Source organism: Squalius cephalus (genome assembly GCF_949319135.1).
Source record: "Squalius cephalus genome assembly, chromosome: 8".
Lineage (NCBI taxonomy): Eukaryota > Metazoa > Chordata > Actinopteri > Cypriniformes > Leuciscidae > Squalius > Squalius cephalus.
This window is the reverse complement of record NC_137129.1, coordinates 28079693-28093919: the sequence shown is the minus strand read 5'-3', so window position 1 is coordinate 28093919 and position 14227 is coordinate 28079693. Positions and strand designations below refer to the sequence as shown.

General features: G+C 36.8%; 1 protein-coding gene across 2 annotated transcripts; it reads right to left on the bottom strand.

The window, feature by feature from the left end:
- Positions 1-453: 453 nt before the first annotated feature.
- Positions 454-5720, bottom strand: 42sp43 (P43 5S RNA-binding protein). Of its 2 annotated transcripts, none has more exons than XM_079879240.1 (9): positions 5501-5720; positions 5311-5411; positions 4830-4926; positions 4639-4724; positions 4453-4526; positions 3034-3129; positions 2671-2900; positions 967-1020; positions 454-764 (listed from the first exon to the last, which is right to left on the bottom strand). In XM_079879240.1, the coding sequence occupies exons 1-9, from the start codon at positions 5636-5638 to the stop codon at positions 507-509; spliced, it is 1134 nt and encodes a 377-aa protein (XP_079735366.1). In that variant the 5' UTR covers positions 5639-5720; the 3' UTR covers positions 454-506. The 2 variants fall into 2 exon arrangements, with proteins under 2 accessions (XP_079735366.1, XP_079735367.1); XM_079879241.1 differs by having other exon boundaries at positions 455-764; positions 3034-3114; positions 5501-5719.
- Between the last annotated feature and the right edge of the window lie 8507 nt (positions 5721-14227).

The window sequence follows — 14227 nt, the reverse complement described above, 5'->3', positions numbered from 1 at the left end:
TCCTAGTAAATGTGAGGTAAGAGCTTCCCTGTAGCTGTAGGCCTACAGCAAATCAGATGCAAAGTAGGCTATGCAATACACTTGGCATTTGTGAATGTCACTTTACACGTCTGCAACTTCAAATAAAAACACCTGTGTATTGAATTTGCGTGCAAATCGAAACATGTATCACATAAGATACATGTAAGGTGTGATACATGTATTGCACCTTTCACATAAGAGATGCAAGTGTAAATCACTTAAAAAAAAAACAACAACATTGCACAAACTAAGGAACTACAAACCATATGAAAATGTGCAGAAGCCAGACTGAAAAAACTCCTTTTATTTAGCATAGAGAACTCAAACTCACAAAAACTAATTTCTGCTCTCAGTAGCCCAATAACAGAAAAGCTGTACTTCAAGTACTAACATTAAACAAAAATTTTCAACAAACTGAACGCATGTCAGCACAGTATTTGTACATAAGTAAAAATAAAATAGTGTGGGGGGTGGGGTGTTTGGGTCTATTTTTTTTTTTCTTCATCAACCACTTTTGGTGGAGTCGCCCGAATACTGAACAGATCTCGCAAATTTACTTCAGGATCAATGTGGTGTGGGATTTTGCGCTCATTAAACAGGCCTGTCAGATCAGCTTCCAGTTTGGCCCTCTGAGTGATGTTCATGCTCAATGAAAAAAGAGAGTGAAGGTTTTCAACCAGAGGACGTCGATTCCGCCCTTCCAATCGTTTCTGCCAACTCTTACTGCTCCGCTTATGTGGATGCTAAATAAGAATACATTTACACAAGTTACAGAGACAGAAATGGCTGTGTTTGAGATTATATATATATATATATATATATATATAAATAAAGAAACCTACATAAAACTGATTTGTTAATGTGGCAATGTACAGCAAGTCATAGATGCCATTGATGTAGTTCAAGCAGCTGTTAACCCATCATACTCTTAAGGGATATAACTACCTTGAGTTTGGCAACATCAGGTTCATGACGCAACATGTGGCGGACAAGGCTTTCCTGTTGAAAGAGCACAGGTAAGGGTTACTAACACAATATAGAACTCCAACATGTGAACACGTGTGGCCCTACAAGTAAAAACTTGTGCTGTCAAATGATAATTTTTTATTAAAACACACTTCTGAATATAATCATGATTAATCCACTCCTAACATTAAAGTTAATACTCTTCATTTGTAATAAACTTCACGTTTAAACCAAAACCATTCCAAATTAATGTAGAAAGAGCAAAGACAGTGGCATGCGTTTTAAATTTGTTTCATGGCAAAGTTTAATGAAACAGCCCCAATACTGCTAAAGAGGTCTATGAAAGATTTTTTCCTTCAATTTTATCCATTAAGTATAGCCATTCAGCATTAAAGGTGTAACGGTTCAAAATGAGTTAAGTTACCTTTATATAGCGCTTTACAATACAGATTGTTTCAAAGCAGCTTTACACAGATAACCAGAAAATGCACATTGCAGCTCTTCCAGGTTCTACGTCAAAATGCCACCTCACTATTCAGAGATATTGTAGGTCTAACAGGTAAGATATATACAGAAATTGAATAAAGTTAAACACGTCACAGTCTTCACTGCATAAACTATAAATGGAATAGATTAATCCTTGTTAAAGCTATATAAAAGTTATTCAGTCGAGAGCAGCGAGTTGGTGACTTTGTAATTTGATTATCCTTAATGAGACAGAATCAGCGGGTTTATTAGGCTGCTGTCATTTTAAGATCCGCATCGTGTGGCAGGTATGACGCGCATAACATTCTCACAACTCTTTACGTTCATTTAACTCATTTAAGACTGTGCTTGCGAGGATACTCTACAAAACGGGCATTTGGCATAATTGTGTGTTTTCGTTCATTCAAGCAGTTTCTGAAGCAGCTTTCTATGCACACAAGTTGTCACACAGACAGGAGATCAACAGATGTGCGTGCCAGTACTGCACTGAATTCGGTCTTATCGCACTTGAATAGTTTAAGAGCATTTGTATGATTGAGCGTGGCCATTTAACGTAACGCTGGCCAAAGGATGACGAAAAAAGAAAAAAATGCTGTTACAGCTGGGTCATACAGCAAAAATAAAATACAATACAAAAAAAAAAAAAGTTCCATATCATTAGGTTTCAATTTTTTTTTTAAATGGTTTAATAACTTTAAAGATTTCTCTAAAATGTTTAAATGAACTGCAGCAGTGCGCATTTTGTGGGTTCAACTGGATAGGCTAAACCTTAAAATGCGACAATGACAATCATTGGATTGTGCGCCACTGATACGGCTCCCTGACGCACACCTAAAATTCAACGCGTCTGTGTTCTGGTGTCAAGTGTCGCAACCAAACCTCACAGCAACACAACTTGTCTGTTTGCCAGCACTAGTAAAACCAAACTTTTGATATTAAGACAAAATTGGATCTGTGACAGTAGTTTAATGCTGGTCCTGGGGACCCCCTTTCAGTGAAGAGATGCAAAGATACAAAATGTGCAGAGTAATGGGTCTCAGGAATAGGATTTAAAAGGTTATCCTATTTCTTTACAAAAAGGGGGATTTCAACTACAGTTCGACTGCATGTGAGTGCAGTAGTTTCAATTTCTTCAAAAAGACTAATAGACATCACAAAACATTCTACAATCCCTACCACATTCCTCACTGTACTCACACGCATGGCAAAAGTCTTGCTGCAGCCAGGGAAGGAACAGCCGTGTGAGAGCAGCTGCAGATGAACTTTTCGAATATGGTGCTGCAGATTGAAGGTTGTGGAAAAGTATGCCTGGCAACCTTGACTGGGACATAGCAAAACTGGCTTCTGCAAGGCATGTGTCCGCTTGTGCCTTCTCAAGGCATCACGTTTCTGGAAGGCCTTTTGACATACCATACAGGAGAATGCTGCTGTTGACGACATTAAGTGACTTTAGAACTTGTGTAAACCATTACGGTCACAAGGAGCATGCATAGCACTCATGGGAAATGGAGAGGTACTGGCAGTTTACGTCCAATAACTAAAATGTTTGCACTGGTTTACCTGGGTGACTCGCCATGTGTTTCCGTAAATTCCTCCAGGTGTGCACACTGATGGGGCATTCAGCATAAAGACAGTGATAACCTGAAGAAACAGTTACTGGGTGGCCATTGTAAAACCGTTATGGATAAAGTGGTCTCTTTGACATTTTTTATACAGTCAGTTGGTAATGCAGAGTAATTTGAGTAATTGTACTTCATTACAGTACAAATAGATTAACCTGCTACTGAAAATTCTAACAAACTTTAAAAGGCAGAAACTACACAATTTTCAAAATTGAGTTGTGACCAAGATTGTCTGGGTTTGGCCCAACTGTTTTGATTCAGAGAAAATAGATGGCATAACCCTTCATGCTCAATTCAATAAAAAGCCATTTATTTTTAAGCTCCAGTATTGCAAAATTTGCAGTAGGGGTGAGCAGGGCACAACCTAAAGCGGGGCTAGTTGTAACACGTTTTAAATACTTTCATACATGCTAGCATGACAAAACTTAATGCATTTACTAGTTGACATTTCAACACTATATAAGAATCTTTGGAAGATATCACTGAACATTTAACAATAGCAAAAGTAAATGTACATTTTTCCAATTATGTTTACTTCAAATTAGACAAATCTGATATTTTAATTTAATTATATTTTAACAGAGGCCATAGTTGCGCAGGTGGGGCACGTCGTCACCCTGTATTACAATGTGCCCATATTAGAACTATGTTACTCTGTGATGTTAGCGATGTAATTCACATTAACAATGTATAAATTCTATTGAGGGACCATAAAAAGGTCAATAAAGACAGTCAATGTTCAGAAAATGTATTATGTGTTGAACTATACTGTAGCCTATAGCGGTGGTTTCCGGAGTGTTTGTTGTCAAACTCAATTTAAAAAAATAAAAAAATAAAAAATAAATAAATAAAAAACATTGTATGAAAGTTAATTGCATTTTATTGAAAAATATTTTAGTCTTGTATATTTTTTGATTAGATCAGATAACATGCTACCTATGGGGCATGTCACATTTCACTTCAAATCAAGAAAAAAGAAAAAGAAAAAAAAAGTATACACTATTAATTAAACAAAACAATAGTAGACATGTGAAATTAATGCAGGGAAAAATAACTCTGAACCCCAAGTAGGTTTACACAAACTGAGAAAGTCAAAAAGCACTAGGTTGTGCCCCGCTCTCCCCCATCTTGCCTCAGTAGGGTATAATTGTCAGGACCTTCAATTTTAGATGCTTGGAGTGGAGCTTGTACATCAAAAGTTACAGAATATTCCCTTCAGTGCACTTTACCTTGTCTCGTTTTTATAAATAAAAACTTGACAGTACACATACTTACCATAGAAGATTCAAGTAAATAAACAATGGTTATTCAGTTAATGCCAATAAAAAGAACACTTAAAAAAAGTATGAATCCTCACCTGTGTGTCTTCTATCATGAGCTTTCCGCGCAATGTGAGACTCGAACCTCATTCCACAGCCGCTTTTCGAGCATCTTGTGCAGAATTTTTTTTTTATTTTTTATAAATTTCCTCCATATTTTACTTTCAGCAGTCAAAGTTATCTAGTAATCTATTGCATAAAAAAAGCTTAGGCTGCAGACGCACCTGAAACTTGAAGTGCCGTGCGTCGCCAGGTGCAGTTTTAACGATCGCCTTTTCCTGAACATCTTTGCGCACTGATGTTCTTTACACTGGGGAAACAGACTCAGTTTTGGTAAGCTTTAATTATTTCGCGAACAGCAGAATGTGGCAAGAGCCAATAAATGGGTGGTGGAAAGAGAAAATGGGAGTCAAACCTGGAAGTAATCGCGTTTTTCGCTGTGCGCGTAACGCACGTGCCTCTTAAGTTTATCTGTGGCGTAGAAGATTTTGCCACAAGCAGCAGCAGTGCACCTGCTCAATGATAAACATTTTCAAGTCAATAATAAAAAAAAAAAAAAAAAAAAAAAAAAAAAAAAAAAAAAAAGAGGTTAGTCCATTAATAGTAGGTTTATACATTAAGAACCTTCATTCTAAACTGGCCAAAAGTTCAATCATTAAAATAAAGACTTTAAAAACAAAGAATTCCCTTGCAACACATCATAGCCTACAAATAATCCACATAGCCCCTCAATTAATACAATGCCATAACCTCAGAATTAAGAATTTGAAAAATGGTTAGCCAGGTAAGTCACCCAAATGTGTGTCTAACATGTGCCTTAACGGCAGGACACGCCGGACAAATATTCTAAATACTCTATTTAAACTGATCGCATTTAATAACCCTATTTTGCCTACTTGAAGTTTTTCTCGCTGCTGTGTATCGAAGCATGCCGAGTCAGGTGGGATTTACGGGTGAAGCTGCGTCCACATCCCACAAATACACACTTGTGAGGCCGCTAAAGAGAACAAAAAAGAAAAATCTTAAATGTGATCATAAATACGTGATTTTTTTTCCTTCTTACACTTAAAGTGTACAACAACTCACCGCACCAGTGTGCACAGTCTCGTGCTCCAGCAGACGCCATTGTCGAGTGAATGTCGCGCCACATTCAGAATAAGAGCAGTTAAACAACTGCTGTCGCGGCACAGCATCCTCTTTCTCAGCCACCTGTGTGTTAATCATTTTACAAACGTGCTTGTAACTACCAATGCGTTTTTACCGTTATTTTTTTTTCCCGTTGTGTTCGAACTATTAATTGCTTGATGACCGTGTCGGCTTTAAGCTTTTTACACTCCTACCACCTGCATATGGTTGCGCTAATGATGTTTGCCAAGGGAGAGTTAATGAGAGCACAGCTGGGGCCTGTTTCAGAAAGGAGTTTAAGTGAAAACTGTAGCTGTGTCCCAATGTGAAGGCTGCATCCTCCGAAGGCCGTATTTGAAGGCCGATTGGCCGCATTTGAAGGCCGATTGCGTCACAGCGGCGCGACGAAGGACGTCCCAATTCAAAGGCTGCATCCTTGGAAGGTCGCATTTGAAGGCCTATTGCCACACACCAGGGGTCCGTTCTTCGTACGTCGCTAACTCACTTATGCTTTCTGAAAACCTAAAGACTTTGAAAAGATTTAGAAAAGACTTTATAAGATTATCAGCTCACATCTAAAGACTTGGGGTTCACAGTTTTTAGTCTCAGACTAAAGATTTTACAAACATTGAATCTTGTAGTGACACTATTTACAAGACTACAACTAGATTATTTTAGCTTTTTATTCCCACCAAATTCCTCCTATCATGCTCAGCAGTGATTTAACAAAAATGGAGGAGAAGCAGCTAAAGTTAGATATCAACATGTATCACATTATGTTGCATGATCAAAAATATTTCTGAAGGTAGGCCTACAGTGGTGGTATATAAGATAAGATCTCTCCTTCACACATTTGGGGTGAAGGAGTCTATCGCTAAAGGAGCTGCTCAGTGCAGTGATGGTGTTCTGCAGGGGGTGGGAGTCACTGTCCAAATTATGTGATTATCATCATTAAATAATAATTAAAATAATAATAATATTAACAATAAATTATCATTATTATTAAATTATATAAAGGCAACCATACAGTCATGTGAAAAAAATAGGACCCCACGAAAGCCTGTCTATTTTTCAACATATGGACATGTAATAACAATTTGAACAATACTGAAGAACCCAGTGATTTAACTAAACTATTTAAAAATAAGGAAGGCCTTTTTAAGACACTCTGTGAAATGTAATTTTAAAAGAATGCATTTTTTGAGGAGGAATAAATTAGGACAAATAATAAATTTGAGGGTACATAACCCCCATATATTTCCCCCACACTGCTTATGAGTGTGGAAAAGGATTTAAAAAGATATCAAAGGACTTTGACATCAGCCATTCCACAATTTTACCTCACTGAAGTCATTTCAACAACATCACTAGTTATTAGGGGTCCTAATTTTATCCTCCATTAAAATAGGCATTTTTATGCATTTTTTAGTTTGATGAGTAAAAATATGTTAATTTATATTGTTTAATTACAATAAATCACTTTCTTTTCCAGGAATGAAAAAAAAATCAAATTAGACATTGTTATGTGAACATTTCTTAGTAAAGAGTTGACTATTTAATGGGATGACCTAACTTTTTCACATGACTGTATATGGGGGTTATGAATCTATATCATTATATGATGAGAACAATAGTTTGAACTAAATATCTTGAAAGGGTATAATTTTAAATGCTGTGTTGAAATTATGAACAAGTGTTTCACAGTGAATATTCGAGGGTAGCTACATAATACAAGAAAAGATACCTACTATAGAATACAGAGAATGGACAATACTCACTGCAAGGGTAGCGAATTTATTGGTTGTTGATTGTTTTACGTCACTATGACTACGCTAAGACTTGCGATAATATCAAACATGTTTGATATGAAAGACTAGAGAAAGACGGGCATAAATCGGGTCGCCGACTGCAGATTATCACCTCACATTTAACGATCGAGACGACGGGAGCGCGCCGAGACTCCAGTAAGATTCCTAAAAAATGCCGGTCTTTAGTCTGGGACTGTGAAAATCCTTTGGTGTACGCCCGGCATTAGCTGGATTTGATTGTTGGCGATTTGGCATGATCCTGGATTGTTTGGTTCTTCAACGCTCATCCTGGACTTGCTGTCATAGCAACATGTGCGCAAACTTAAACCTGCTCGGGAGCAGGTTTATTTCATGTTAACAGGATTAGACCGCGGCTTCATAAGCGGAGCTGATACGGGAAGTCCAGCGCAGCGCGATAGTGCACTTTCTGAGATATAAATATATATATATATATATATATATATATATATATATATATATAGCCTATATATTGTTTCTCGTGATTCGTGAGATTGTCGTTTTTTGTCGCTTTTATGTTTAAAAAAACAGGTTTATTTTTTTATTTATTATTTTTTTTTATTTCCAAGCCACTTAAGACCCAATGTTGTAAAGCAGTTTTTTTTAATTATTTTTTTTAGGTTATCATAATTTTTTATGAAGATCATACAATCATGACCATGCCGATTACAGATATGTCACTCAGGCTTCACTAATGTGATTGGTACTATAGACTATAGGCTAAACCATAGACTGCCATCAAGGCCTCAATGAAGGGGATTATGTGAACAGAAAGGGGATTCACAATGTAAATGTGCAGCCCAGTTACTATTGTGATTCTTAATATTCCAGATTAGTAATATTATATCAAATTAAAAAAAAGGCAGTTGACTAAAATCTTCCATATCACAAATGTGAACGCAAAATGGCCAGGATCTGTGCATGACTTAATCATTTTCAGAGATTCACATGTATGCACATTATTTGCAAGTTAAGAAAAGTTCCACAATTAAATATCAAGCTCACTGTATTACATACACTTATGCTGATCCTAACAGAACTGCATTTTTTCATAGGTGATTATGACATGTTCCTGCAGACAGGTGTTTTATGACCCCATTCCCTGACCCAAACCAGTTACAATGCAGCTCTAGCCAGGACAAGGGCACACAATGAAATTAACTTTGGCTAACTAAAGGGAAGATTTCAGTGTCTGAAAAGTCTGAGGGTTGCACACCTGACAGGGCCTGGGACATTGTTGCATGTGCCATATTACACAACATTGCCAAAAAAATAAAAATAAAAAAAAAAAAAAACTTTTCATTAAATGTTTAATAAAAGACTAATATGCTTAGTTCCTTGAGTTTTATTTCAATTGTTCTTTGTAAAGAAAAGCCAGTGGTCAAGTGCCTGCAACAAGAGATATTAGACACATGCCTCATGCAACAAATAAAAAGGAAAAGTTGTCTATACACTGCCCACCTGTAGGCCTATGTCTCCTCTGTCTGGGCAGACTCTTCTGTAGGCCTTTCTGTAGATGTGGAATCCTGCAACTTATATTGCAGCCATAAAGCATACAAGTATAAATTAAGTAAAGTTATTTATGCACTCGCAGGTAGGCTAGTTCCTCCATATGACAGTTATCTGAGAGGGTTTATTCACTGTCCAGTGCAATGGAAACAAATGGACATTACAAAGTCTTATACTTTCTTTCCTTTGGAAAGTTAGAAAATGTCCACTTACTGCACATATTTCAGCCACCACTTTCTTGGGAACAGATACAAGTGTTGGTGTATTATGTAAAAGTGCACAAAAGAGGAAAACACACTGGCCCTCATTTATCATTCTTGCGTAGAAACGGGCGTATGGCGTAAGATTATGCTTACACTCCTCTCATCGCCTGATTTATGAAGCTGTCCGTACCTTTGAAATCCAGGTGTACGCAATACCTGCCCTTGATAAATGCCGCGGCTGAAAACGATCGTCATTAGAATAACACGCCCCTATATATTCAAGTCTCCGCTCCCCCCACGCCCTCATTTTACGCCATGGACACACGGAAGACGGCAAAGAAGAGAAACTTGAGAAAGAGAAAGCGAAACCAGGGAAGTGGAAAGAAACAAAATTGATTTCTAGATTTTTATTATTAATGACGCTTATTGTTATTTAGAAGAAGAATGTCGTTATTATTATTATTTGTATTATTATTATTATTATTTAAAAGAAGAAGAATGTCATTTTTATTATTTTGTCAGTCTTAATTATTTTTTTGGCCATTGAAAGCCTTTCATTACTAAACCCAGTCCGTGCACATCTGCCGGGCCTAACCCTGGCCTAACCATCGTTTCAAAGAATAGTACAACGGCGAGCGCGTCGAGTATAAACGCCTCGTCCGTTTGGGGAGGTGCGCGCGCAGTCTGCGGAGACTCGCGCTGCGGAGCCAGGCGAAAGTATAAACAAGGCTTGAAACGTCAGGTAAAGCGCACAGGCTCGCAACTTAAGGAATACATATGCCTACAAATCAAATGCTTTGGTCAAATCACACAAATGAAACATTGAAGTCCATGTTGCACAAAAATAAACACTGAAGTTTATAATTACTATGTTGTTGTTTTTTTACAGTGGGTCATAATATATCATATCTTTTAGTTTGTGCGTTTTGTGGTGTTAGGAATTGTTTTTCTGCGCATTCCCGCACTCAAAACGTGCGTACACCACCTCCTGAGCTGGCGTAGGATTTGAGCGTGCCGTACGCCAACGTCCATATTGATAAATCTCAAAGTCACCGTGGTTTTGGGTGTACGCCAGGTGTACGCTGGAAATTTGGTGTACGCACTTTTGATAAATGAGGGCCAATGTCATTACAATGAACTACACTGGGGAAAAATGTGATCAATAACTCATGGCAAAATATTTTTACATTAACATAAGTTTATCAGTTTTCACTTTCACAAGTCAAAGCAATTCATCATTACTCAAGATTTAACAGCTGAAATGACTATACAGCCTTAATTTAATGCAGCAAAAAATATTTTACAGTGTAGGCTACTAAGATCTTTTCTTTTCTTTTTTTTTCTCAGCCTTTTTCTTGGTTGCTTTTATAAACAGAACACCATTTATTTAACAGTGCCTTTTATAAAAGAGACTATAATATAAAAAAAAATTACCATTATGTAGAATATTTTTGTACTTCACTTTTATTAGTTCCCATGTTCTAGTGTGGTGACTCTGACATTACAATGCACAAAGTAATTATGCAATTATTAAAATAAAAAAAAAAAAAAGCTAATAAGTGATAAAAACATCTAACATGGCCACTTCTAACGGATTTAAATTGTCTGCTACTTTTTGCCAGCCCTCTCTCCTGGCTTTTGCAGACTTTGAGGTGTTCCCTGGCATTTTGATTAAACATTAAAATTCCGAATAAACTTCGACTATTAGTTCTTGCTCTGCTGAGGAGAAAAACTGAGTGCATTCTTTGGCCACGCTGAGCAGCCAATAGCAGTGTTGCTGATCAATGTTTCTACTATCGATACATATCCTCTTTTAAACCAGTGCATGAACGTGCAATTATCTCAGATAACACAATCCAGCTATACTAATCATATCCGGCAAGTGTGTTCGAAGAACCGAGTTAGCCAGATCATGATTCGCACGATGATATCATCTTGGATGTGTCATTTGATCTCGGATGTAATAAGCAACGTACGAAGAACGGGCCCCAGGGCCGAGTTCAGCAGTGGGTGCCCACGGTGAGGAGGAGCCAGGGGCAGCACGAAGGCAGAGGCGAGGAGAGCACAGGAGGAGAGTAGGGAGAGGATGGACAGGCTGTTTTCTCTTCTTGAGAGAATGATTGAAAAATATTTTTTTTTTCTACATATTCTTGTTGAACTTTTTCCACTTTTATTTTTTAAAAGGAAAGAAAAAATCTGTACATTATTGTTATGCAACTTTAAATGTGTAAATAAAAGAGAATGAATTGTTCTGGACATTGTTTATTTTTTGACAGTCATAATTTCTACTTGAAACAAACTCTTGTATAGGCTACCTTTTTTTTTTTTTCAAATAAAATTGGTAAATGAAAATCATTTGTTCCACAGGCTACATTAAAGTACTTTTTCCAACTATTAACAACATACGTTAAACATATCAAAATCAACAAACATTTGCAGTACATAAAATAAGAAAAAAATGATGTAGACTCTTATTGAGCTGAGCAGGGAGACCCTGGAGCTACTGGAATGGACTGCCCATGGTAAGGCCTCTCTGCTGGTAGGACATCATCTGGGATGGTCTCCAGAGTGTTAGAGTGCATATTTCCAGTATCCACTAAGTTGTCTACCAACAGAGGTTTGCAGGGCTGACTCAATCGATGTTGTTGTTTTTTTTTTTTGTTTTTTTTCAAAAAGAGTAATTTCTGAAAAAAGTACTTTTAATAACAAGTTTTTAGTATCAAGAGTAAAACTAGAGGTATGTATTCTGCAGGGGAAAAAACTCCTTGTCAGGGTTTTTATTATAGTTTTGTATTTATATTATGCTACTACTGCATTTTACTTCTGAATATTTTCAAGGTTGTTACATTATATACTTTTGTGTAGTTTAATGTAAAATCATATGTGAGGGAAAAAAGGTACTTCAGTAGGTTACTTCACATTTGTACGTGAATATTTAACGAAATATGCAGTTCCGAAAATTAAAGTAACAAAATGTAGGTCTGTTGTCAGTCACTATATTAACAAATTGTTGCTAACTACAGCGTCCCTTATCAAAGGGCGCATCTGAAGCGCTCGGACCGGTCTAGCATATGGAGGATTGTTCTTGTCGCCTGGCAACTGTGACAGCTGCCGATGACGAGCGCGAGAAATACTGGACTTTTTTATAAAAGTTTTTATATTCAATTGGGTTTTATATTCAAACCGGGCTAAACCGAAAATACATGATCCGGCAGCGCCGGGGCTGAAACATCCTCAACATGTCCTCCAGTAAAATATAAAACATAAAAATGACAATAGCCAATTCTGGCTCCATAGCTGTTTACTCAATTAGGCTGTATCAAATGAATTATCAGGATGGCAGCTGTCCTCTCGCACCGTTGAGGAGCGGTGATCAGAAACACCTGGTTGCGCAATTAGGAAATCCTATGAAGGCTACATGGTGCGTCCTTCGGAGGACGCATAGGCTGCATCCTTGAAGTTTGCAGCCTTCACATTGGGACAAAGCTTGTATGTTAACCCCAGAGTATGTTAACCCTGAAATATGGGAAACTCTGGGTTTTCTGTTTCAGAATGGGAGGTATGTTAAACCTGAGAAAGCAGAGTAAGTCAAGCCCTTTTCTGAAAGAGGTAACTTATACTCAGAGTCAGTTACCATGGTAACTTACTCTGTGAACCTAACCTGGTCGGGAGCAGGTTTTCTTCGGTAAACCCAGAGTTTCTATCGGTCTCCTCCCCTTTTTTAAAGAGGAAGTGGTGTTTAAACACCTCATTCATTCTTTCAGTGCATTTTTATTAATAAAATTAATCTTTTATTAATAAAAAAAATATTGCTATTTTTACTGCAGTTTTTTTCTTTTTTTTTAATAAGATGAAGTCTATATAACTCCTTTACTGGCAACTGAAAATACAGTAGTAGATTAAAGTTACATAATGTAGTTCTAAACAAATTCTACAGAATTAAACTGTGGTATTTACTGGAAATCACTGAACTGTGTTCATCTGTGCAACAGAAGTTGATGGACCGTCCTCTTGCTGTTCTTCCACACTCTGGGGGCGCAGGGAGAGATAAGAATACCTGTTTATACTTAGATTTAAACTTTGATTCTATAGGCTACTCCACATAAAAATGTGAAATAATCTGAATGTGTAGACACATAATATTAACATTACCTCTGTAGGCCTCTCTGTGGCAGCAGAAACTCTTTATCCCCATCGTCCTGTGAAGATGAGCATTTGGTTGAGTACACTTTATAACACTATTTGTCATCATTGCTGGTGTATTGAGGAGGCTCCAAAAGACAGATATTACCATCAGACCAACAAAAAAACCCAACCCAAAGTAAAATAAATGGAAATATCAAAATATAGCCTATATAAAAAAATAACACATATGTAAACCTCTTACATTTTATGAGGCCCTTGTATCTTCGGGAGTGACTGGCTCTGAAGTCCCTCCAGGAATTCCCTCAGCCGAAAATGCTGCTGCACTGCTAGACACTGGATGCTATTTAGTTATTTAATATATCAAATGTTTGTAAAGTCAGGTAGCCTACACCCATATATGCTCAAGCCTTACTTGAGTGAATTATGTTTTTATATTTAATTTTCAGCTGCTGCCATGTTCTTTTAATACCTGCAGGATTGCACCTACATGAAAATTAAAATTAGGTTGAATAACATATACTGTTCTTCCAGTTTAACCTCTGATATTAAGTTACTTGTATTACTACTACAAATGACATCTTCAACAGTGTAATTAGATTAATGTAATAATGACTATCTTTAGAAAGTATTGGTCTACTTATTACTAATTACTAAATCCCATATCAACCTCAACCACTTGAACAAAGGAGAGACAACTGCACTTTTAATGCTTTCAGATAAACAATATACAATTGCATGAATTATTCTTGAATTGACCAAAGTGTGTAGAGGGAGAAGGTTACATTAAAAATATACCTTTTAAAAATGTATGTTAAATATACAGAATTGTTCTATAGTCTAATGCAATTACATAAGATTTTATTTTAAATTACATAAGAATTAAGAGTAATCCCTTTAATTAAATTACAGTATTAATGTTCTAATACTGTAAAATTACAGTAATAATGTTCATACTGGTGAAAAATATGAAGACCTCTTTTTGTCTGGCGCTGTTGCCATGGTGA

What these genes read in the sequence shown, in the direction of transcription:
- 42sp43 (XM_079879240.1), bottom strand. Translation starts at nt 5,638, where the DNA reads ATGATTAACACACAGGTGGCTGAGAAAGAGGATGCTGTGCCGCGACAG. An exon ending in AGACTGTGCACACTGGTGCG is followed by an intron (nt 5,412 to 5,500) that starts GTGAGTTGTTGT and finishes TGTTCTCTTTAG; the next exon opens with CGGCCTCACAAGTGTGTATT. An exon ending in AAAAACGCGATTACTTCCAG is followed by an intron (nt 4,725 to 4,829) that starts GTTTGACTCCCA and finishes CTGTTTCCCCAG; the next exon opens with TGTAAAGAACATCAGTGCGC.